Here is a 24,132-nt window from a genome sequence, read left to right as displayed (position 1 = left end):
CAGGTAGAACCAATGAAATTGTTGGCTTGGATGTTGGCTGTGGGAGCGAGAGAGAAGTTAAGGATGATCTCTAGGTTTATGGTCAGATCAACTGGCTGAATCACTGTAGTGCTTTTTGATTAGATGGGGTAAATGGGAGAGCATGCGCTTGGATGGGGACTAGAAAAGCTGTATTTTGGCCATAGATGTGGACAATATAGTTAAAACAAGAAAATATGATGAGAAGAGGTCAGAAGACAGACTTTTGGGGCAAGCTCACATTTAGAGAAAGGATAGAAGAGAATCAGAAAGGGAAGGGAAAAAAAAGAGAGAAAAAAAGAAAGGGAAGCAAAGAGGAAACAATCCAAGGGATAGAATAAGAACCGAGAGAGTCGGAGAGACGAGGAGAACTGGCAGTGGTTAACTGCGCAGAACAAATTGAGGAAGGAAGATGAGGACTGAGAAAGGACCTTTAATGTGAGCAATGAGGATGCCATTGATAACTTTTGACAGCATTTTCAGCAGAATGGGTAAGGCCTCCACCCATGTGCAAGTAAGTTGAAAAAGCAAGAGGGAGATGGAAATTGCTCTAAATAGCTCAGAAGTGCTGTACTTATAAGGTGGTGCTGATGTTACTGCTGTGTGCAAACAAAAACATTTAGGAGAACTAAAAGCCACTTAAAACCCCTGAGTCTAGCCCATCACATCCCCTTGATCTGTTGTGAAAGATGCTGATAAAAACAGTCATTAGAGGGGCAGGGCTAATGCAGGTTTCTCCCTTTAGATGTAGTCCCTAAGTGGAACTCTTACCCTCTTCACACTCACACCAAAGTTCTATAGAGCACAGATGACTTTCTGACCAGAGTTCCTTATTCTCTTGCTATTGGCTGACACTGTTCATAAAATACAGTTTGCTGTTTCACTTTTCTTTGAAATGAGCAAGCTGAATTACTTGGAGGAGGAAGACGAGGTAGAGGAGACAGAGCCAACGCAGCTGAAAGAAAGAAAACTCGTGAGCATTTTAATCTTTGCTTTGTTAACTCATTGTTAAGAATTACGCTTTGCTTATCGCTTCATAGTAAGAAGGATAATTTTTAAAAAGTAAGTTTATTTTGTTCTACTATAAACTTTTTTCTACCAGATACATGATATTTTAAAAAATATTGGGAAAGTACAAAGAAGTAGAAGGAAGCAAAAACCACAGCTTCTATTGATATATTCAGGGCATTTCTTTCCATTCTTTTTTGGGTGTCTGCTTATGATTTTAGTTGATTTTCATAGTTGTGTTTGTACACAATGGATACATTTATATTCCTTTTATCCATTAGAGCATACATTTTCCCACATTGCTGTAAATACTTCATAATCATAATTTAAAATTGCTACATAGTATTGCATTGAGGAGATTTACTCTACTTTACCCAAGCATTCCCCTATTTGGGGCCATAAAGCATTTTTCCTATTTTTATAGAGTGGGTCATTTGATTACGTAAGATATATATTTTTTCCATTCAGAGTCTTGGTTTTTGAGGAGAGGAAGTTAGATTTGAGAATGTAGATTTTAGCAGTTTTACTGAGAGGCACAATGAGAGGGAAAGAGTTTGTGTGTGTGTTTATAATCTGCTTATAACCTTTGGGACCATAGTCGGTGGTTCTCAACTCTGGCTGTACATTCCGTCAGAATCACCTGGGGAGATTAGAAAATTACCTTTAGAATAATTGAAAATTAACCTCTGGTGATGAGCCAGTCATCTGTAGGTTTTTTTAGTTTGGTTTGGTTTGGTTTTTGTTTGTTTGTTTTTAACTTTCAAAAATTTCTCAGGTGGTTCTAATGGGTGGCAAGCGTGATAACAGCCGACCTAGGTTATTTGAAATATTTTCCTGTCTCTGATCCATACCTGAGAGTAATACACTTTAAGGGAAAGGGAGATACACTATCAGGCAAGCCGCCCAAATCTTCCTTTCAATACTGTATAAATAATGCAAAAGTAATTTGGGTGAAACGTCAAACTTCTAGCAATTTCTGTTCTCCACCTCAATCCCATAAACCCTTGAGATGAGAATCTACTTGAGAGTTCCAATTTACTAATGCTTTAAAGAGATGGGTCTGTTTCCAGTGCACTGGTGGTTAGAAGTTAGAGAGGTGGAGGCTCCAGAATGTTCTAAAAGTATCAGAATTAAGTCCAGCATCTGTTAGTGTTCCGCCAAGGTGCCAGCCTTCCTTTCATTTGCAAACTCTTCAAGGATCAATGAATGACAAGGTGGGCATTTAATAGCTGGCCACTGCCATTAAATTTTATTAATGGCGAACAGAACCTGCTATGTTCGGAGCAGTGAAATAAGTTCCACGAAGCTGGAGTGGATTTTACTGAGGAGAGTGGTGGCGAGGTGACAGTCCGTATTGGAGGGCCCTGAGCTGGCCCCTGTGACGGAAGGAGGGGCTGGTGGAAACCTTCGGTAATAAGGGCATGTCTGCCTCAGAGGAGACACTGGGCGGCAGGGTGGTCTGGGGGAGTGGGGAGCCGGCAGTGTGCTTTGCCCCTTGCTCTCTCCTTTTTAGGTCACACAAGCCCACTGTCCCCAGGCTACTGGCAGCTGGCTAGGGCTCTTTCCTGGGCAATTCCCCTAGTTTTCAATTTTTGGAGACATAGGAAAACATTTTCTTCTCATCAGTTTCTTACTGTCCTTTACAGGCATCCTGCACCTGGCATACTGAAAAGTTCTTAGGCTTTTTTTCCCCTGGTAGCCGTCAGGCTCGCGTAGGCTTGCTAATGTATCGAAAGTGTACGATGTGCCAGGCTCGGTGCAGCTGGGGGGCGTGGATTTCAGTGTGCTGCCTGCCTGGTCCCCTCAATACACCGAAAGGCTGAGTACTTGCTAATGCCCACACCACCAGTAAGGGCTAGAGCTAGGATTTGGAGCCTGTTGGGATCTACTCCCCAAATTTTCCTATGACTTCTTAACGCCTCTGAATCCTTCCAGGAATCCTGTGCTGTTTAACTAACTACCTTGGTAAATAATTCCTTTGCTCCAAGAAGTGAATTTAATGATGGGATGTGAAATGCCAAGGGGAAAGGCAGAGAGGGAGTTTTCATTTGGGTGAGTGGGCTTTGGGGGAGCCCCTGAGTCATGTCACTTAGTCACTTTGATTGTGGACGGGGAGAGTCCTAATGCTGACACAATCCCTTGGAAATTATTGGAATGAGTAGGGCAGTGGCCTCTGAGATAATACTTGCTGATTTTCTATATTTGGAATCAGAAGACTTAGAAATCAGAGACTCAGCTGCAGAATGACTCTGTGGCCTTTCTTGGGTCAGAAATTGGGTTAATAACAGATACCTCCCATCTTCCTTGATACACTGATGAAGTGCATTCGAAAATGATTTTTAAAATGCTTGGGACTTCCCTTGTGGTCCAGTGGTTAGGACTCTGTGCTCCCAACGCAGGGAGCCCAGGTTCGATCCCTGGTCAGGGAACTAGATCCCACATGCGTGCTGCAACTAAGAGTCCGCGTGCCACAGTGGTGATCCCGCGTGCTGCAACAAAGACCCGCAGCAGCCTAAATAAATAATTTTTTAAAAAGCTCAGGTATTTTTATAAAATTAAATCCACAATCAGCTTTATAGGCTTATATATTCTATTAACGTAGAAGAACCGAGAAGTTATGAGAGCCAGAGAGAAGACAGCACTAAGTCAAAATAATGCTTTAAAAAAAAAAAAATGAAGCCATATCTCCAAGGAGCCCAGAGCTCTCCTTACATGGTAGGTTTTCTCTGTGTTGAATTTGTGGTTGTTTGGTTATTGTGGGGCCTGAGTGTTAGTGGTTCGGATGAACATGAAAGAAATGCTAGCTTTGGGAGAACATTAGAGAATGAAATAAGGCGATTCAACAAGGATGGAGGTGGGAAGAAGGATGTCGAGATACTGCCGCGCGTGTCGCTCTCAGAGGCAGAGAGGGCCCTCATGGGCTGGGATGCCAACCTTCTGCTATAGGGTTCAGCCCTGCCATATCCCTGGGATAAGTTGTTCTCTGGGAGAACAACAAACAATGACATTGTGAAAAGACTCCAGTTTTAAGGTGTAGTTATCCCCAAAAGTGTCCCTAACCCACAGGCACCTTTTTGCACAGGGAAATTCTCAAGAACGGAATTTCAGAAGAGAACACGCAAACTGACCGATCAGGTAAATAGAGGGGAAAAGCTTGTCAGCAAAAGAGAGAAAAAAGGCAGCTGTTGCTAAACCGTCAGCAAGACGCTGCTACTTAAAAGATCTGATATCTTGACCATACCAACACTCTCCAGACTATCAGTGTTCACCCATGCTGTCTTTGTCCTGATGGCAGCTCTGGCAATACACTTCTTCTTGAGGTGCTTCTTCCTCTATCTGCCCATGTGCATTTGGGGTGATGGATGTCATTTCACCACACACTCTGTGGTCTGAGCAAAAGTTCTCCTTTTAGTGGGAGAAGGCCACAGCTACTGTGCACTGCATGTCCAGCCTCCCCCCAAACGGGGCCTGACAGGCAGTATTTCAAGAGGGCCCAGCAGCCTGAGGCAGAGTCCAGGCAAGGAAGGCTTTGGTGGGTTCTCAGGCATCAGGGAAAGTGCTAGAAGGAGAGAGAGGCAGGTGTCAGCTAAAGGGCCCATGTAGATCGGCAGCAGTTAGGAATCGCTAAGAAGCTGACAACCCAATACCTGTGATTTCAAGACAAGATTCTAATTAGGAAACTTAATACCATAGAGTGTGTCTGGTCTTTAGAAATAAAATAGAAAACCAAGATAATGAAATTCAGAAGTTATTTGGGAGGGTTCTGAACTTCATCTGAACTTTCTAGAATTTAGTCAGGAAACCGGGCTGAAAGACTGATTAATCACCAATATCCCCCTTCCTACTGGCCCAATCCTGGTGGGTTCCTGAGGAATCTGGGGAGAAATGGTGAAGGGGGGCTGGACAGTTTCCTTGTGATAGAAGCCAGTGAGAGGAGGCGATTACAAGCGGGAAACTGCTCAGAGCACTCGGTCCCCCAAAGGATCCTCTGCCTGGTGGGACTATTCCCACCCTTGCTGCAAGGACTCACTCAGCTCTTCCCCTTGATGGAAAACAGATCAGGTCCAAAGACTGCTCCTCAGGGCTTCAAGCTCTCCAGGGACCCCCAGAAATCTTGGGAAGAACACATTGACTTTTCTGTCTGCAGAGCTCTGGGGCAAGTCTGGCACAGTTTGGTTGGGATCTGGGAGGAGAGGTTGGGCCCTACGAGCTTTGCATCTTCCAAATGTGGACTCCTAGCCAGAGGACAGATATGAGACAATGAAACTCTACTTAGGCCATAGGCCCTGGAGGGGAAACTTCATGGTCAGCCTGCAGGGAGAATTATCAGGCCCAGGACCCTGGCTGAGGAGTCCCTCTGGGGCCCAGAGCTGTTAAAGAGATCTTTGCAGCACAGAGAAAGTAAATTAGGGAATTTGCTCCTGGGGGACTTCCAAAGTCATAAATGCTATTTAACACCTACTGGTTTACAGCAGATCTGCAAGCACTCCTTTCAACGATGGGCTGACTTCACAGCTATGAGGTGTGGGGAAGTCAACGGCATTCAGAGGGCAAAGGAGCATTAGGCTGGTGGTGTGAGACGTGACTTGCACTTTGAGGCATTTGGGGAGAGACAGGGTGGGGGATCAGTAGCAGAATGCTCTGAGGTGCTGACTGCATGGAAACAGGGCCCCAGGTTGTTCACACCCCTGCTCCCTATTTATTCTGGAGGCCTGGAGACCAGCTCAGTTCCTCATTCAAAAGATGTTGTAATCTCAGATCTTTTCATTTGTATTTCTGTTTTGGTCTCCAAGCATTTAATTCACTTTATCCCTTGAAAAAATTCTAAAAGTGCAAGACTGTTCCTGGGAGGCTAAAGAAGTCTCCGAAGCTTTACGCTTCCACCAGGACATTTGGAGCCAGTTACAACTGAGGGCTGAGCCAGCAGTGTTGGATTTCAAAAACGAGGCACTCACTGATACTTCTCTGTTTTGTGGGGCATATTAGTTTTGTACTCCAGGGCCTCTGGGATTTTGAGGTTGTAGCATCTTCCAATCCAGAGGGTCGAATCCTCTCTGCACAACTTCAGGGAGCTAAGTCTGTGAGCCTTTGCAGTAATAACAGCTAATGATGCTGAAAGCTCAGCCTCTGTGCACTGGTGCTGCATCAGATCTCGGAGACAGAGTTTTGGGTGAAGTAGAAAAGAATAGCTTTATTGCTTTGCCAGGCAGCGGGGGACACAGTGGACTCCTGCCATTGAAACTGTGTGTCCCAACCCAGGAGGATTGGATGAGTTTTAGAGCAAACGATTCAAGGATGGGGCTGCTGAACAAGATTAGCGTGTGTGCAGCACCTACACTCCTAATCTGGTCTCAGGTGATCTGCTTCTTCTTTTTTTTTGGCCATACCAATGTGGCATGTGGTCTCTTAGATTCCCCCGACCAGGGATCAAACCGTGCCCCCTGCGTTGGGAGCACGGAGTCTTAACCACTGGACTTCCAGGCAGGTCTCTCAGGTAATCTTCTCAATGAGCTTCTCTGGTTTCTTTAATCTGGCCTCAGGTGGTCTTCTCTGGTATGAAGAATGCTGACATCTTCCATTTGTTGGGTTTTAATTCTATGAAGAGCTTAAAGACATTGTTATGTGTATCCCTTGAGGCAGAACCAGGACCCTGCCCCAAGGCTGCACCCTTGTTTCTTGGCTGCCCCTCCCTTGTCTCTGCATCCCTCACTTTCCCGGATTAGCAACTGTTTGAATCTGCCCTTTGAATCTCAGGGAAGGTCATGGACGTTGGAGTCTGTTCCCTATAAGAAAAGGGGGACAGAAAGGCTTCTGTGCCAGGTTTCCCTAAAATATGCTGCTTTCTCCTCTGGTTCAGGCTCTGACCTCAGTGCCACTCACATGTTTTCTTGCTTAATCCTCACAACAACTCAGAGAAGTAAGGACTATTGTCTTCATTATCTCTATTTTACTGATAAGGATCTGAGGCCCGGAGATAAAGGTGGCTGTCCAAGGTCACAGAGGGCTGGTGAGTGAAAGAACCAGGATTCAAACCAGAGTTTGTGTTCTTTCCTTCTGCTCTACTACTTCTTCCCTGCAGCAGAGAGGAAACCTTGTCATTCCTTTCACCATTTGAATCATTAAATCATCTCTCAGCCTTTGCTTTTATATTTTTACAAATGCTCTGAGATCCTTTTCGCCTCTTTAATCATATGCCTAAGCCCACACTTTGAGATTTAATCATAGTAGTAAACGTCATTGTGTGCTCACCCTGTGCAAAATACTTCACGTTCTTTATGCTGTTTACAGATAAGGAAACTGAGACTCTGATAAGATAAGTTATTTGTGCAAGATTCCCAAGCTTGAAAGTGGCAAATTTGGCTCTATGACCTTACACCAACATTTCTTTGAACTTCAAAAAGAATGTTCTATTTGCCATTGCACAGTATGCAGTAGCTCTGGGAGCTAAAATCCAAGTTATGCTCTAAAGTTATTAGGGAAGATACAGAGCATTATTGTGGAGAGAGTTGTGATTTGCAGGTTGGGTTATTAAAACAGAAGCTTCCCACTGTGGAGAACTTCAAACCCACAAGGACATGGCGGTTGGACGTAGACGTAAGTGAGGAGGAGAAGAAGACTAATGGGGCTGTGAATTCACCTGGACCATCAGATTCTGTAATCTGTGTCTAACACATGCACTTTATGAGCCTGCTATGGCAACTCATTTGTCTAGTGATTAAGAGTTTACCAAGTTCCCTCAAATATGTGTTTGGCATAATAAGGTATGCAAAATCAGTAGAGGACTGTCTCTTCCTCTTGCAAGTCTCATAATCTGGAGAGGCCAGTGTAATGTCTGCCTAAGATGTATCTATCAAAGCACATGAAGAATTAATTTCAGGCTGCTGTAGTTGATTTACAAGTGCTGCAGGAGTGATAAAAAAGAGAGAGACCCGTGAGAAGTGTCAGTTGGGTAAGGTGACAGGCAGAAGGTGATACAGGTGTTGAAGAAGAGGATTTGGCTTGACTAGAGTTGGGCACCCTGCAGATCGGGGACGAGGGGGATAGAGAAGAGGGGAAAGGCAGAGATAAAAGAGAGCAGAGTGAATGGCACAGGTACGTGCCTGAAGAAGTGCAAATCCAGGTTTCTGCTGCCCGACGTTAAGAAGCAGCAAAATAATAGCAATAATGTCAGCTTTACGGTTTTCAAAGTGCTTTTACATCCATTATTGCATTTGCTCCTCTCAGAGCTCTTTTCTGATATGGAGTCCAGGGGCAGCATAACCCTCATTTTACAGACACAGTTCCCCAAAGAAGCTAAGTGATGTGTTAGTCAAGGCCATGTGTACCTAGAAACTGGCAGACCAGGACCCAGACTTCTGTGCTTTTCCCACCATCTGTCACTTTGTGGCAGGCTCCACTAGCTGAATCTCATTTACGAAAATACAGGTATTGCTGGGACAAGGGGTGCAAAGTCTTAGAGCTAGAAAGTGGGACGGTTGGGAGTCAAATCACATCTACTGGACTTCAGGTTCGGTGTACATTCTACTCTAGCCCTGTTCAGGTGTCTGATGTTGAAAAGATAGGACAAGAAATGAACAGAAGAAGGCATTGAAGTCATTTGTAGGAGACGGGCTGAGAGTAAGAAGGTGTCTCAAGAGAAGAGAATGCATCTTCCCTCCCTGACTTCCTCCAAAAACAAGCCCTTCACAGAAGCTGAGCTGAGATGTTCTCTCTCTCCTCTGAGAAAGTGTTCACTTTCTCAACCCCTGCTCCTTTATCAGCTTCCTGGCCTTGGGTCCCGCCCCACCCCCTCTGAATGCTGATAAACTTATTGCTAAATCTCCTGACACTTGACACTTTTTAACCCCACTGACCACTCCCCCCTCCTTGAAGTTGCATTCTTTTTTTTTTTTTTTTAACCTGGGCCCTCAGCAGTGAAAGCGTGGAGCCCTAACCACTGGACCACCAGGGAATTCCCAGAAGTTGCCTTCTTGATTCGTGTCTTATCATTCGGCCAGTCTTTCTGAATCGTCTTTCCAGGCTCCCATTCTCTCTGCCTGTCCCTTAATTGTTGACGTTCCCCGAGATTCTGTTCTTGACCCTCTTTCCTTCTCTGCTCTTAAACCCCTGCAGGAGCTCCTCCACTCTTCTGGCTTCAGGTACCAAGTGCTGATGGCCCCTAAATTCATCAGGCTGTAGACTGTAATGGGACAGTTCTTGCATGTGTTTTGTCGACTTAAAAAAAAAAAAAGTACAATGCAAGAGTTGCAAGTTAAGTTTTAGTTGGGGCAAAATGTGGACTGCAGCCCGGGAGACAGCACTTCAGATAGCTCTGAGAAACTGCTCCAAAGAGGTGGTGGGGGGAAGAGGTCAATATATATGTGATTTTGGTGAAGGGGGAATACGTGCAATCAAGCACATATTTTTGCAGAAGTTCCCATCAGGGTTTCTGCTAGTCACGAAGAGCAGACGTCACCATGAAGGAATTTAGTGCTTTTCTGGATACGAGGACAAGCAAGAATTGGGCTCATAAAATCAGCTACTGAAAATATCTAACTATCTGAAGACCTGTTCTGCCAATTTTTCTCAGAGCACCAAGTGTCTCTTTCCTGATCTCCACCCTGAACTCCTTTCAGGGGGTGTTGAAGGTCAGCAGCTGCAGTGGCACCTGATTTAATCCTTGGAGAGGTAGATGGCAAGTGCTAATTTGTAGCTGACCGTTTCATAAATGCTTCAAATTCAAAATGCCCCAACTTGAACTCATTTTACCACCCCAAACAGCAACTTCCTCTTATTCTTCTTCTGTTCTTTTTATCAATGTAATGTACCTTTCTCCTCCTCAAAATACATGAGAGGGTCCTTGACCATCCCCACCTCCAACTGCCCCTGACCTTCCATAATTAGTCCATCCCCAACTCCAGTCAACTCTCTTTCCTTTCTACTCTCAATCTCATCCAGATATGTTCACCCCCTCTTTCCTGGACAGTCACAAGAGCATCCCCACGTGTCTCTCAGGACCTAGGCTTGCCTTCTTCCAAAAGGTCCTCCATCCGCTGCCAGAATCACACCTTTAAAATGCAGATCTGCTCTCCACAATTCAAGGGCTCTCATTGCCGTCAAGATAAACCCCAAATTCCCCAGTGTGGATGTAAGTCATTCTCAAACTACCCTCTGCCTACCTCGTCCTTCCTTTCATGCCTCACCTAGACTATCATATTTGCACTTCCTCAAACTGTGTCCCTGCATCTTAGGGTCTCGGTCTTTGGGCTCTGCTGCCAGGTCACAGGCTTGTTACCTGAGAACCGCAGGTAAGCACACCTGTGGACTTACAGTCCTGGTCAGTGCTGATAATGGGGGCAGGATGTGTGACAAGGTCTATCCTGGCAAGGCATCAAAATATATATATTTTTTCTAAGTATAAATAAAAATAACTTCTGTGAGGTTTTGAACAGTTGCAGCTTTGCAGGGACCATGAAAACATTCTAATTATCCACATAAGCTCTTCGTCCTCATTAGCCTTTGGTCACGCAGCATGTTTAGTTTTCTTCATACCTGAAATCTGGAATCTCCATCTGCTGCTGCTTTGCATTGTTTCTTCTTTGTTGTTTTATTATCAGTAAGGCTGCAAGAGACAAAGCCTCAATTCTTTCTTTGTCTCAAGACCGCTTTCAGTCCCGGAAGCTGTGCTCTCCCTCTAAGGCAGTGCAAATTACACTGTCAATTTATGTCCTAATTTTCCTTGAATTTACCTCTTCATCTATTTCTCAGCTTCCTGTCACATACTTAATTGGTCTGGCTGATTTTTACAGACACTTCTAACAGGCCATTTCTTTTTCTTTTCTTTTTTTTTTTTTTAAACAGTCTAGTGAAAGTTTGCAGTGTGGTGTAGTGAAGTGTATTTTTTATGGGCGGAAAAGAACAATCAAAGTGGTTTAAAGATTTCTCAAGAGAAAGTGGCGAGCTTAATGGAGTTGTGGATCTGAGCTGGCCCTGCTTTTAGCCTGTGGCGGTTGGCTAAATGAGCCTTCTAGGAAGGGTGTTTGTGTATTTTCTTTCTTTAGCTTTGCAAAGATTAAGATGCTCTTGGAATCAAAGTCCCAGCTTCTGTAGTTATCCTCTTCCTACAAGTGGGGCTGTTTGATAGCCTTGGACCACTCCCACTCCCGTCCCCCTCCAGCCCCTCCAGGGCCCAGAACCAATCGCAATCTGAGGCAGAGGAATTGAAGTAACTCTGGGACTCAGTGTTACCCTTGGGGTAGATCTGATCCTGATCTGGTGCCTCGATTCTAAAATTGGGCATCTCTCTTTTTCCCGAGATTTGGTCCCCACCTCAACAGGGGAAAAGGGCCTCTGTCTTGGCGTCCCTGGCCTGCATCTCTGTGCCCAAAGTATTGTCCAGCACTGAGGTTCTCCATGACTCAGGGCCTGCCTGCAATGGCCGACCCTCCTCTCAGATCCAAAGTCCTCTTCTTCCATCATGGCCTGGAAGTACAAGGGCCTTGCTGCTTGCAGACTGACCTTCCCTCGTGAGTTATGCCTTCCTCCCCAATTGCTCAAGAAGTCCCTGTTGCTAGGGTCTGTTGTTGGTCCCCCCATATCCCTCAATTCCCTTGTGGAGCAACTGTTACCATCGTTTTTATGATCTCTTGTCTGTGCTCATACCTGCTGGATCCCATGCTCTGCCTGTGATAAGGGACTTTCCCCAGCATCTGTAGCTGTCCTTGCACACTTGCCACCCCCAGTGAAGGAGGAGTGCAGGGCGGGGTCCCAGGTGGCCCATCTCATTGCAATTTACAGGCCCTGTCGGTCTTGAGATGGGAGAAGTGGTTTTAAGGTCTTCATGGTCAAAAAGTTTAAGGACTTGATTGCTTTCAAGTCTATTTCTACTTTTTCAGACCCTTTCCTGATATAAGCTTTTCCTAAGATTATATCCGAATCCTGGCTTCGAGGTCAGGGCTGTGTGGACAAGACTCTGTCCTTTTCAAAAAAGGCCATTTGTAATAGAACACATCATGAGAATTCCTCAGGCTTAGCTCCCTTGCCTGTTTCTTTGTCCTCTGAGCTCTGTGTTAACCCTGGTTCCAGTGCTCTGCCCATCCAGAGCTGACACATAACTCTGACACCTAATCCAACTCCACGTTGGCTTCATGGTCTGTGCATGCTGCCTGTACTATTTCTAGCATTTCAAGTCTGTACTACCTGATTTGGGGTTTGATCCTTCTGTCTTGGCCCCGCCAACCAACAGAATCTCTAATTCTCTCTAATGTTGAGTTAAGACAAAATCTCCAAGCTTCTGTTTTTGCTGTATTCCCTTTCCCAAGTCAGGCCTACAGACTTCCAGCCTCTATGTGATGATTTCTCTGAACTGTATCTCCAAGCCCAGCTAATGGCCTCACCATTCTCCCTGCAACCCAAGCTAGAAACTTCAGACTTGCTGGTGAGACAGATCAGAAGGGGAGGGAGAGCCATCATCCGTGCAATCAGAACTAAGGCCCTGGAGTCATCTCAGAAATAGGATGTGACATATCAGCTTCGCACAGGAGAAATTTCATCCGGTCAGTCTACTCCTAGGCCTCAAAAAAATCAATTTACGCAAACCAGACTCACAGGGGTCTAAATTTTCACCCACAATTCTTTTTTTTTTTAAATTTACTTATTTTTGGCTGAGTTGGGTCTTTGTTGCTGCGCTTGGGCTTTCTCTAGTTGCGGTGAGTGGGGGCTATTCTGCATCGTGGTGTGCAGGCTTCTCAGTGCGGTGGCTTCTCTTTTGTTGTGGAGCATGGACTCTAGGCACGTAGGCTTCAATAGTTGTGGCACGCGGGCTCAATAGTTGTAGCTCGTGGGCTGTAGAGCACAGGCTCAGTAGTTGTGGTACATGGGCTTAGTTGCTCCGCGGCATGTGGGATCTTCCTGGACCAGGGCTCGAACCTGCGTCCCCTGCATTGGCAGGTGGATTCTTAACCACTGCGCCACCAGGGAAGTCCTTTACCCAGAATTCTGATTTGTATATTTACAATGGGCGATTTCACTTTACTGGAATCTTCCATTCACGATCCACAGTCCACACTTCCGGAGAGGCCTGACTAAGCTGAGGGGTCATCAGAAGCTTCTCTGGCAGACTGAGAGCAAAGGAGTGGAGAAGGCTTCAGATAGTTTCACAATAAAAAGGTCAGAATAATCTGAGAGTAATCAGTGTTTCTGTAGAGTATGCCTTTGTAGTAAACACCACGAGGAGTGTACTTTTTACTTTGCATATGAATGTGAGAATTGAGGTCATCAACTCTTCCCTGCGGTCAGTGGGATAACAAACGGTCAGTGGGATAACAAACGTTGAAGCTAGATCATTCCTGCGCTGATTCATGTGAGTGGAGCAGCTAGGGAGCACTTACTCGGTGCCAAGTGCCCTGTAAGACTCTCTCTATCTCTCATGTAATCCTGACAGCAGCTCTATGAAACATATGTTACATATCCCTACTGTGGGTTGAATTATGTCCCCTGAAAGATACGTGCAAGTTCTCACCCCAGGTTCCAAATAAGCACTGTCGTCTTATTTGGAAATAGGATCTTTGCAGGTATGATTAGTTAAGATGAGGTCATATTGGATTAAGGTAGGTCCTAGGCCCAGCATGACTGGTGTTCTTATAAGAAGAGGAGAAGATACAGACACGGACACACAGTAGGAAGATGATGGAGAGATACAGAAGGAAAATACCATGTGACAGAGTCACGTGGCGTATGCGTCTACAAGCCAAGGAATACCATGGACTGGGGGTAACCGCCAGAGGCTGGAAGAGGCAAAGAATTCTTCCCTAGAGCCTTCAAAAGAAGCATGGCCCTGCTGACACCTTGATTTCAGACTTATGGCCTCCAGAACTTGAGAAAATACATTTATGTTGCTTTATGCCCCCCAGTGTGTGGTACTTTGTTAAGGCAGCCCTAGAAAACTAATACAATCTCCATTTTTTACAAACAACATAATGGATGCCCAGAAATGCTCATTTCCCCAGTAGGAAATGCTTAGAACCCCTTGACTTCAGATACTTGAACCCTTGTTGACTGATCTGGCCCATTAAGTAGGGATCCTCTTCTTTTTCTGTCAAAACCATTTTCTAGATAAATTACATAATAACATCAGCATTTCACAGGGAAGATTTTGTAGAACACTTGTGGGATATTAGATTGTGTTAGTGTGCAAAAAAGTTTTCAGAGTCAGAAAAAGGAGGCATACTCTGTTATTAAGAAGACTTTTTTTTTCTTTTAGGACCTCTTAGAGCCTTTAACATGAGTTATGAATCTCCAAGAGAGGGACACTAAAGCTTGCTGTGTTTCTCAGGCTGATCTGAACACAGAAGCCTTTTCTTACACAAAGCATCTCGTGGAATTTGTAGTTTATGGAAGATAATTTGGGAAGTGCTGAGTTAAAGAAAAAACTTTTTTTTTTCATTATTTACATGCCAACCGTGTTTTCTGAGTTGCACCTCCACACGGGTCTCTGAAGGAGACTTGAAAAACATATTTACTGCATCAGAAGTATATTTACAAACCATATATTTTGGGTAGGTTAATTTAACTAATGTTTTACCATACTTCTTTTAGTTTTTAGATCATTATGTGAATTCTCAGAGTCAGTGTCTTCTAGTCAAAGGCCTATAGGAGCAAACCTGTAGTTGAACACAGTTGGGTTTATTGATTTGTGGTATCAATGCAGAATGCACACCATGGGAAATTAGGACATCTCAGAAAGAGAGTGTTAGGAAGGAATTATTATAGGATCTGTGCTTGTGTAATTTGGGGCTTAGATTCAAAAAGGCAGGATTTTGAAGCAATGAAAATGGTTATTAGTTCTTAGACTCTGAAAAACAGGGGTCCAGACTATCATACCCAGACAAAGAAAATACCCCCCCACACACAATCTACCTGTTTTTTCCTAGACATCCAGAAGGTTCCCCCTACCTCTGCAGTCATGGGCTGTTCTGTAGTGTTTATCTAGGTGAGGCAAGAAATGTCGAGTATAAATTTCTCTTTGGCCAGCAAAGAAGAAATTAAGAGCCATGTGATTATCCATGACAACTCTGCCTAATGAATTTACATTTAAACCAAGGCTTGGTCAAAGATACACAAAGCTGCACACTACTTAAAGTGGTAAGACAGATTTTATTCAGTGATATACTATTGCAATAGGGAAAAGAGTCCAACGTGAACTGAACTCAGAGGTAACTGGATGTTTTAAAGGGAGAGAATGAAGGAAAGGAGAGGGGAGTGAGCAGGGGCTCAGTAGAGCCAGGGAATTAAAAAATTACGGAAAGTAGAACTTGGTGGTGCAGTGATTAAGAATCCGCCTGCCAATGCAGGGGCACAGGTTCGAGCCTGGATCCAGGAAAATCCCACATGCTGCAGAGCAACTAAGCCCACGTGCCACAACTACTGAGCCTGCGCTCTAGAGCCCATGCTCCGCAACAAGAGAAGCCACCGCAATGAGAAGCCCACACACCACAATGAAGAGTAGCCCCTGCTCGCCGCAACTAGAGAAAGCCCGCGCACAGCAACCAAGACCCAACACAGCCAAAAATAAATGAATAAAATAAATAATTTTTTTTAAAAATTACAGAAAGTAGGAAGGGAAGGTTGATCCAAGTGGAAAGCATCTGGGTTTGCTAACTGGAGCTTATAGAAGTTAGGCTCTAAGCTCTTTCCACAGAGGCTGGAGGCAGAGGCCCTGTGTCCAGGTACGGGCTGGAACAAACAGAAAATTCTTTCAGCAGGCTTGAGTTTTCTCAGGCTATGTAAGAATGGGAGGGTATGGTCATCCTAGAGATGCAGCCTTGAGCTGTTAAAAACCATATTAGCACTTTTATGTTAGCTGTTATTCAAGTCTGTGTAGGCCAAGGTTGACACCTGGTTGAGAAGAGGACTCGGAAGAGCTTGGCTAGAGTTTGATCAAGAAGAGAATCTTTGTCAGCTTCCAGAGCAGAAGCTGTGTAATTGATGACCTTCTCCAGGGTCAGAGACAAGCTTTGGAGGATTCTCATTTGGGCACTGGGCAAAAGTCCCCCCAGTTTGAGGATTCAGCTTCAACCAAATAAATTAATGTTTATTCTGCATTCCAGAAATTTATCATGAAATGTAATGAAGCATACAGTAAAGACGTATAGTAAAAGTATAAGCATACAGTAAAAGTGTAAGCATATAGTAAAATATAGCCAATATTTTTTGACTCACGTTTCAAAGAGAAGCTAGTATTTCTCTCTGTTTCATTAAAACCTGGGAAAATGTCAGCAGGAAGTAACTTTCTGTATCTGTTTCTTTTTAATTCAGCATGGAGAGAAAACCTGTGTCCTTAGCTCCGTCCATCTCCATATCAGAAATGGAACCCAACGGCAACTTCAGCAATCACAGTAGCAACAGGAACTGTACGATTGAAACCTTCAAGAGAGAATTTTACCCCATCGTGTACCTGGCAATATTTATCTGGGGAGCCTTGGGGAATGGCTTTTCTATATATGTTTTCCTGCAACCTCATAAGAAGTCCACATCTGTGAACGTTTTCATGCTAAATCTGGCCATTTCCGATCTCTTGTTCACAGCCACACTGCCCTTCAGGGTTGACTATTATCTCAGAGGCTCCAATTGGATATTCGGGGACCTAACCTGCAGAATTATGTCTTTTTCTATGTATGTCAACATGTACAGCAGCATTTATTTCCTGACTGTGTTGAGTGTTGTGCGTTTCCTGGCAACGGTTCACCCGCTGCGGCTCCTTCATGCCACTAGCGTCAGGAATGCCTGGATTTTATGTGGGGCCATATGGATCTTTATCACGGCCTCCTCAACAGTGCTGCTGAAAAATGGCTCTGAGCTGAAGGGCAATGTCACCTTGTGCTTGGAGCTGAATCCCAATAAAGCCACTAAGCTGAAGACCATGAACCACATTGCCTTGGTGGTGGGCTTTCTGCTGCCATTCTGCACGCTCAGCATCTGTTACCTGCTGATCATTCGAGCTTTGTTAAAGGTGGAGGTCCCAGAATTAGGGCTGCGTCCTTCTCACAGGAAAGCGCTAACCACCATCATCATTGCCTTGATCATCTTCCTCCTGTGCTTCCTGCCCTATCATATACTGAGAACCCTCCACTTAGTCGAGTGGAAAGTGGATAAATGCAAAGAGAGTCTGCATAAAGCTGTGGCCGTCACACTGGCTTTGGCAGCGGCCAACAGCTGCTTCAACCCTTTGCTCTATTACTTTGCTGGCGAGAATTTTAAGGACAGACTAAAGTCTACACTCAGGAAATGTCATTCACAGCAAACAAAGTGTAGCTTTCCTGTGTGTGCGTGTGGTTAAAAAAGGAAACAAGAGTTTGAGGGGTTATTAGGTGAGGCTGTCCCTATGTCCTTGTGTCCACCTTCATTCACACGTAGTCTGCAAATGACTGTGTATTTATACCATTTCCAACAAAGGTCGATTCCCAAGATTGAACTGACCATGACTTTTGTTCATAAGACCTACTTCAGAATTTTCATTCAGTGTATCTTCAGTGTTTGAGTCTAAATAGAGAGTATAGCAGGAAAAATCCCTATCAGAGTCTTGCAACTTGAAATGTCAGACTGGGAAAAAATGCTGAGCATGGTGACTGCTGCTTCTCATCGGATCCTGTACCAGATCTCTGGCCCACTAGGCATTCTAAATTCTTAATTTTAAGGCCACCCCAACATTCCTAGCTTCTCCTCTTCCCTCTTCAATCCCCTGAGACATAGCCAGTTAACAAAGCTACTGGAGGCCCCAGAGCAGATAAGAAAAGCATCCTTAGAACTCAGGAGAAAGACTTAAGACTGTGAAGAGGAAGGCTGTCCTCTAACAAAGTAGAGTCAAGATCCCCAACAAGCACAGAGGGACAGAAACAGGGAGAAGAGAGAAAGGGGAAAAAAGAATTTCATTTTGCGCTAGGAGAGGGTCTCTAGCACACTGAAGGCAAAGGGCATGCCTCTCTCTTGTCAGGGGGTGAGGAAAACAGGAAGGGTAGGAGGAAGACCCGGGGCATTGCCCTAGCAGGTGGAGGGATTATGTGTGGAATAGGAGAGAAGGGGATCCATTTGACTCCTGAGATTTGGGCCCGGGCTGTTCACTGCAGTTCCCATCCTGCAGGTTAATCCACTTGGATGGGAGCCAGAGCAGAGGAGGTGGTGCTAAGTAAGGGTTTGGCTGGGCACTCAGAGAGAGGGTGGGGTAGAAGGCAAGTTGCAAAGATTGTGGTACCCCTGAAATTCTATTAACATTTTGGCAGAACATGAGTAGGGTGGCTTTCTTCTGAGAGAGTGTAGCAAAGCACTGGATTGTCGGAGGGAGATCCTTTCTGTCCAGTGAAACAAGGCTAAGGAGACTACCTACTGCTACCACCATGACCGCTGTACTGCCAACAACTGAGTGCCCTCTCTGTGCTGGGCAGACTGCACAAGGCACTCCCCATCCGTTACTTCCATTTCACCCTCACGCCAAAGCCCTTCATCTTCCTTTTACAGATGAAATCAAGGAACTTGTTCAAGTTCACACAACTTCGTAAGAGTTTTAGAAACCTCTGTGCAGAGAGGTTGGCTGGGTGCTTTCCCTCCCATTCCCCTTGCAAACCTCCATAAGGATTAGTTGAAAGTCTGAGTAAGAGTTCTCCGCCCCCATCAGGTACCTACCGCTTCTCACTCTCATGAGAAGACTGAAGGCTGAAGTTTTCTCTGGAGTTGTTGACCCCAAGATAGAGTGGAGGGTGGGAGGGTGGTGGTCTGAAGCTAGCAAAGGACTGAAGGAAAGTCTTTATAGAGAACAGGAGCCCCAGAGCCATTCCCTCACTCAGTTGCAAGAATGCCGACAGACTCATACCTTGTCAAGACAGAAGCCTGGAGGCTCCTCCTATGGGGAAACTGCCCGACTCAAGGAAAAAGACCAACAGACACAGACTTTTGGGGATTCTCCCAACACAAAAGCTGCTGCCGGCCCTATTACTTACCGGACAGGAAGCCCACACTGCAACTAATCCCTTCTACTCATCGAGAGCATCTAATCAACCTGTTAGAGCCTCACTCTTATTATGAGCAGTCAGTGACGACCACACATCAGAGGAAAGGGCCTGAACATGAGAAACCAACAATAAATGAGAGGGTAGATAGAGACGTTTTCAGCATGAAAGGTCTCAACATTCTTATCACCCTCACACTTTTGATTAGAAACCTACTGGAGAATTTGCTTCTCTAAAATAAGAGATTAACCAGGATAAAGGAAAACCTGACATCTAGCAAACAAGGAGTAAGATGAAGAAAACTCCCAGCACGTTTGTGCGTAGCAGAAAAACAAGAAACTAACTGATCTGCATACGTTGGAGGGATTTATATTTTTCTTGGATAGCGTGGGATGAACTAGTAAAAATACATAGGAAAATAAACAAGTGAAAAGACAATGCAATTATTAAATGCTAAGGAAACAGAAATTGTTGTTTAAGAAAGGAAATATAACCATAGTACACTACATGGCTCAGCTGTGAACAATATATACATAGAGAGTGTAAATAGCAAAATACGGTGATATAACTTTTTTCAGGAAATGAGGGGGAGAGGATGTGTATGGGGGGGAGGGGTATAATAAATCTATGTTCCTATATTTTATCACAGAAAATTTGTAATAACTAAAGCTAAAGAATGACAAATATCTGTATAAAAATGTTATTTAACAATAGAGGATAAAGCCCAGAAGAAACAGTGAAAAACATTGACAGGGATTGCCTTTGGAGAGTAGTTGGGTGTGGGAGGATAAGGTGGGGATTTCTTTTTTCCTCTTAATAAGTATTTAACTGTCTAACTTGTGAATATGTATTGCTGAAATAAAATAAAAATAAAGTTGAAAATTCAAATTAATTCTGCCTTAAAAAAAAAAAAAAAAAAAGACGAGGAAGAAAAGAAAGGAGACCAGAAATGGAAATTGTGCACTGAGAGAAGAAAGGAAAGCAGAAAAGGACTACATTTGGATTTGGGCCCGTGAGGGAAGCCCACCCAACCCTGCCATGGAAAGGGAGCTCCCTTCTGGGGTGAGGGGAGTCGCCTTCTGAGGTGAGGGGTGATTTGGTATGTCAGGATTTTTTAGCTGTAAGTAACAGAATACCCAACTCCAAGGGGCTTAAACAACCACTATACTGCATAACTGAACCATACAAAGGGAAGTTGGACTTCAGGCCCTATTCAACCAGGATTTCTGCAAGCCTTTCTCTCCAAGTGTTGTCTTGGTCCCATGGCTGAATCACCTCATGGAAACAAGCTGATTGCAAGCAGCCTGAGGCTATATGTTTCCTTACTTGTATCCAGGAGAAGAAACAGGGTATCTCCTGCCCAAGTCATCTAACAAAAGTCACAGGGTTCCTTTTGATCAGACCTACTCAGATTGCGTACCAGCTCCTAAGAAACCAAGGAAGAAGGGATTACTCTGACTGAATGAGGATGGTCAGAGTCTACACCTAAAGTGGGAGCTGTGGGTAGAAGATCAAAATGGCGGGTGGGAAGACGCAAAACTCACTTCCCCCCACAAACACATCAAAAATACATCTACGTGTGGAACAATTCTTGTTGAAAACAAAGTGGAGTGGCAGGAAGACTCCTGCACGACCAAGGCTGTAAGAAAGATCCACATGGAATCAGGTAGGAAGGGAAGAGAAGCTATTGGGTCAGGACCTGTGCCCCTGGGAAGGGACTCAGCAGAGAAGGGAGATTACATAGGTAGAGACCCTCCCTGGGGAGTGAGCAGTTAAAGCCACACATTGGGCACCCTTACCTGGGGTTTGACACCAGGAAGACGAGTCCCCTTGGCTGGTTGGAGGGCCATTGGGACTAAAAGGAGGGCTATGGGGAGCCGGGACTCCACTCGTGGGGAGCATGGACACAGTTACTTACTTCCAAAACAAGGTGGAGAGAGTGGCCGGTTTTCCGCGACCGCCCCAGCACGTGTCCCAGCCTGAACCAAGCAACTGCTCCAGCCCCTCTTGCTTCAAGACGCAACTCCACTTTGGGGCAAGGGCTGCTGCGGCCAAGGAGAAAGCTCGGCTGTGAGACACAAAAGGAGCTCAAACCGAAAATGGCGTCTGAGCAACGCTGGGGCAATCATTACTGGTGCATGTACAGGCAGCATGTCAGAAGCAGTCCTGATCTCTGTCTGGGTCTGGACCTCCACAGTCCATGCCCTGACCCATGCAAAGCACCCACACTGATCCCACCTGACCTGCAGTACAGCTCCACACCAGGGTAAGGGTGGCAAAGGCCAAGGGAGAGCTCAGCTGTGAGGGACAAAGGAGGCTGAGACCCCAAGCGGTATCTGAGCAGTGTGGGGAGGCAGCTACTACTGGGGCTTACACAGACAGCCCATCAGAAGCAGTCTGGGTCTCTGACCCCAGCCAGATGCCACAGCCTACGCTGCAAGCCATTCTGAATGCTCACACCACTCCTCTTGCTCCAGCACTGCTTCCCGCTGGGGCGGGGTGCTGGTGCTGGGAAGGGGGAGAGCACACCTTTACAGGGAAGAGAGCCCGCTTGGATCCGACCCTCAGGTCTTCTGCTCCAGCAACTTGGGACCCACCCCCACCCCCAATAGGGCAGTGACAGCCACTGAGCAGAGAAGAAGCCCCTGCTCACACCTGGCTCCAGCTCTCCCCGCCTCCATCTCCAGCTCCACCTCCTTCCAAGATGATAGCTGCCAGCATAACCTGAGGAAAGATGGGACTTGTGTTCAGATCCAGCTCTCCCACCAAAGCCACTGGTACATGCAGTATGTACAGGGATGCTCCAACACAAGGACACCCCCTTAAGACCACAATAGGTAACTGTTTCATCTAATTTCATAGAGACAGAGAAAGTTAAGCAAAATGAAAAGAGAGAGGAATTTGTTTCAATTGAAAGAGCAAGTGAAAACCCCTGAAGAAAACAACTAATGAAACAGAAATAAACAATTTACCAGATAAAGAGTTCAAAGCGTTAGTAATAAGAATGCTAACTGAATTAGGGAAGAGAATAGATGAAACCAGTGAGAATTTTAACAAGGAAACAGGAAATATAAAACAGAACCAGAACTGAAGAATACAATAATTGAAATGAAAAACACACTAGAAGGAATTAAGAGCAGACTAGGTGATACAGAAGAAGGAATGTATAGGTCAGCTAGAAGATAGAATAATATAAATCACCCAATCAGGACAGCAAAAAGAAAAACAGGACTTCCCTGGTGGCGCAGTGGTTGGGAGTCCGCCTGCCGATGCAGGGGACACGGGTTCGTGCCCCAGTCCGGGAGGATCCCACATGCTGCGGGGCGGCTGGGCCCGTGAGCCATGGCCGCTGAGTCTTCGTGTCCGGAGCCTGTGCTCCGCGACGGGAGGGAGAGGCCACAACAGTGAGAGGCCTGTGTACCGCAAAAAAAAAAAAAAAAAAAAAATAGAATGTAATTCCCCTCCTCTTGAATCTGGGCTGGGCTTAATAACCTGTTTGGACAACAGGATACAGCAGAAGGGACATTCTGGGACTTTAAATTACAACAGGCCTTGAGGCTTCTGCCTGAGAGTTTTGGACCTTTGCTCTTGAGATGCTCCCTCTTAGAATGTGACTGCTGTTCTATGAGAAGACCAAGCTACCTGGAGAGATAACGTGAAGGTGTTTTGGTTAACAGCCAAGTTCCTAGCCGACAGCCAGCATCAACAGCCAGCCATGTGAGTGAGCCCTCCTGGGTGGACAGCTAGGGTTTCAGACGACTCCAGCCCCAGCTTCCCTCTAGCTCCCACCCCAGGAAACTCCCCAAGTGAGAACTTCCTAGCTGAACCCAGTCAAACCATGGGCAGAATTTAGCAGGCAGACACTGTGGAAGAGAAAAGTAAAGGGAATTTCAAGTTGAGGGACATGGATAAAGACCCAAGCAAAATCTAGTGCTTTTTGAAAATTGTAAGCACTCTGATGTGGACTGGTGGACTTACAGGTATTCAGGGGGGCGGCAGTGGGAGACCATGGAAGACTTCTGAGCAGAGTAATATAATGAGTAGAATTATCCTTGTATGAAGAACGTTACTCTAGAAAGAGCTTCTAGGCTAGATCTTCAACATAAATATAGAAACATGTTCTAAAGCTAAACAGAACTTATTCTTGATTACCTTCAATTACAAATGATTCATTCTCTCTTCTCTGCTAGAGGAGTTAAGTACGAATTAATTTTATTAGGTTTGCCTGCAAGGAAATGGGATAAATCTCTGAGCATAGGAGCCGTTCACTCTGAAAATCTATGATCCTCACTAGCAGTCCTCAGATTGCCTCACTCTGGCCACATTTGAACTTGTGCTTTTTAGTTTTGGCTGAGTGGACTCTTTAGCTTTAAAGAAAAACAAATAAACCCACACCTGGAAAGTCTTACTGAGTATATTTGTAGTCCAGCGTGATCATCTGTGTTTTTTTTAAAGCTTCACTGGTGATCCTGATGAGGTATATTTTTAGATCCTCTTTTCAGAATCATACAGATACCCAGCTACCCTCTTTGGAAGAAAAGTCATTTTTTACAAACAGTCCTCCATTTCAAATTTGAATATACTCCAAAATAACTCCTAAGTATCTGAGTCCTGCTTCAAAGGAAAAAATAAATCTAAAAAAGAAGTATGCTTATAAAGGGGAGTGTTTTAACAAAGAGTCACATGAGCTGGGATCTTGCCTCAGCTCAGATACTTTCCAGCTATGTGACCTCTGGCCAAGGACTTAGCTGTCTTTGCCTTAGTTTTCTCATCTGTAACACGGGAATGACAATACTCACCCCATCTAGCAAAGCGGTCCTGAGGACAAAATAAAATATGAAAACATACGTCAAATCCTTTTGAAATCGATGAAACCCCACAGAAATGCCAGCTATTCTATGCTACTAGATTTTTGCATAAATAGAGTTCATATTAATCACCTTACGAGTTAAATGCCTTTGGGGGGTCTGCCCTGCAAATGAAATCATGCAGTGAATGTTTACTTAAAGCAAATAAGTATTTGGGGATGAGTTGGTCCCTTATTTGTCCATTCTTTGTATTTGAATTTTGCTATTTTGACTGTTCTGAAAATAGGGTGTACTTGTGTCCTTACTTAAAAGATTGCAAT

General features: G+C 44.9%; 1 protein-coding gene across 1 annotated transcript; it reads left to right on the top strand.

Annotated features, from left to right (window-relative positions):
* Nucleotides 1-920: 920 nt before the first annotated feature.
* On the top strand, nucleotides 921-17,357 carry CYSLTR2 (cysteinyl leukotriene receptor 2). Its single transcript, XM_059995917.1, has 2 exons — nucleotides 921-991; nucleotides 16,321-17,357. Exon 2 carries the CDS (start codon nucleotides 16,322-16,324, stop codon nucleotides 17,339-17,341), a length of 1,020 nt encoding a protein of 339 aa, XP_059851900.1. The 5' UTR covers nucleotides 921-991; nucleotide 16,321; the 3' UTR covers nucleotides 17,342-17,357.
* The last annotated feature ends 6,775 nt before the right edge of the window (nucleotides 17,358-24,132 follow it).

The sequence above is a fragment of the Delphinus delphis genome, chromosome 18, assembly GCF_949987515.2.
Source record: "Delphinus delphis chromosome 18, mDelDel1.2, whole genome shotgun sequence".
Classification (NCBI taxonomy): Eukaryota; Metazoa; Chordata; class Mammalia; order Artiodactyla; family Delphinidae; genus Delphinus; species Delphinus delphis.
This window is presented reverse-complemented; position numbering and strand designations above follow the sequence as displayed.

What these genes read in the sequence shown, in the direction of transcription:
- CYSLTR2 (XM_059995917.1), top strand. Translation starts at nt 16,322, where the DNA reads ATGGAGAGAAAACCTGTGTCCTTAGCTCCGTCCATCTCCATATCAGAA.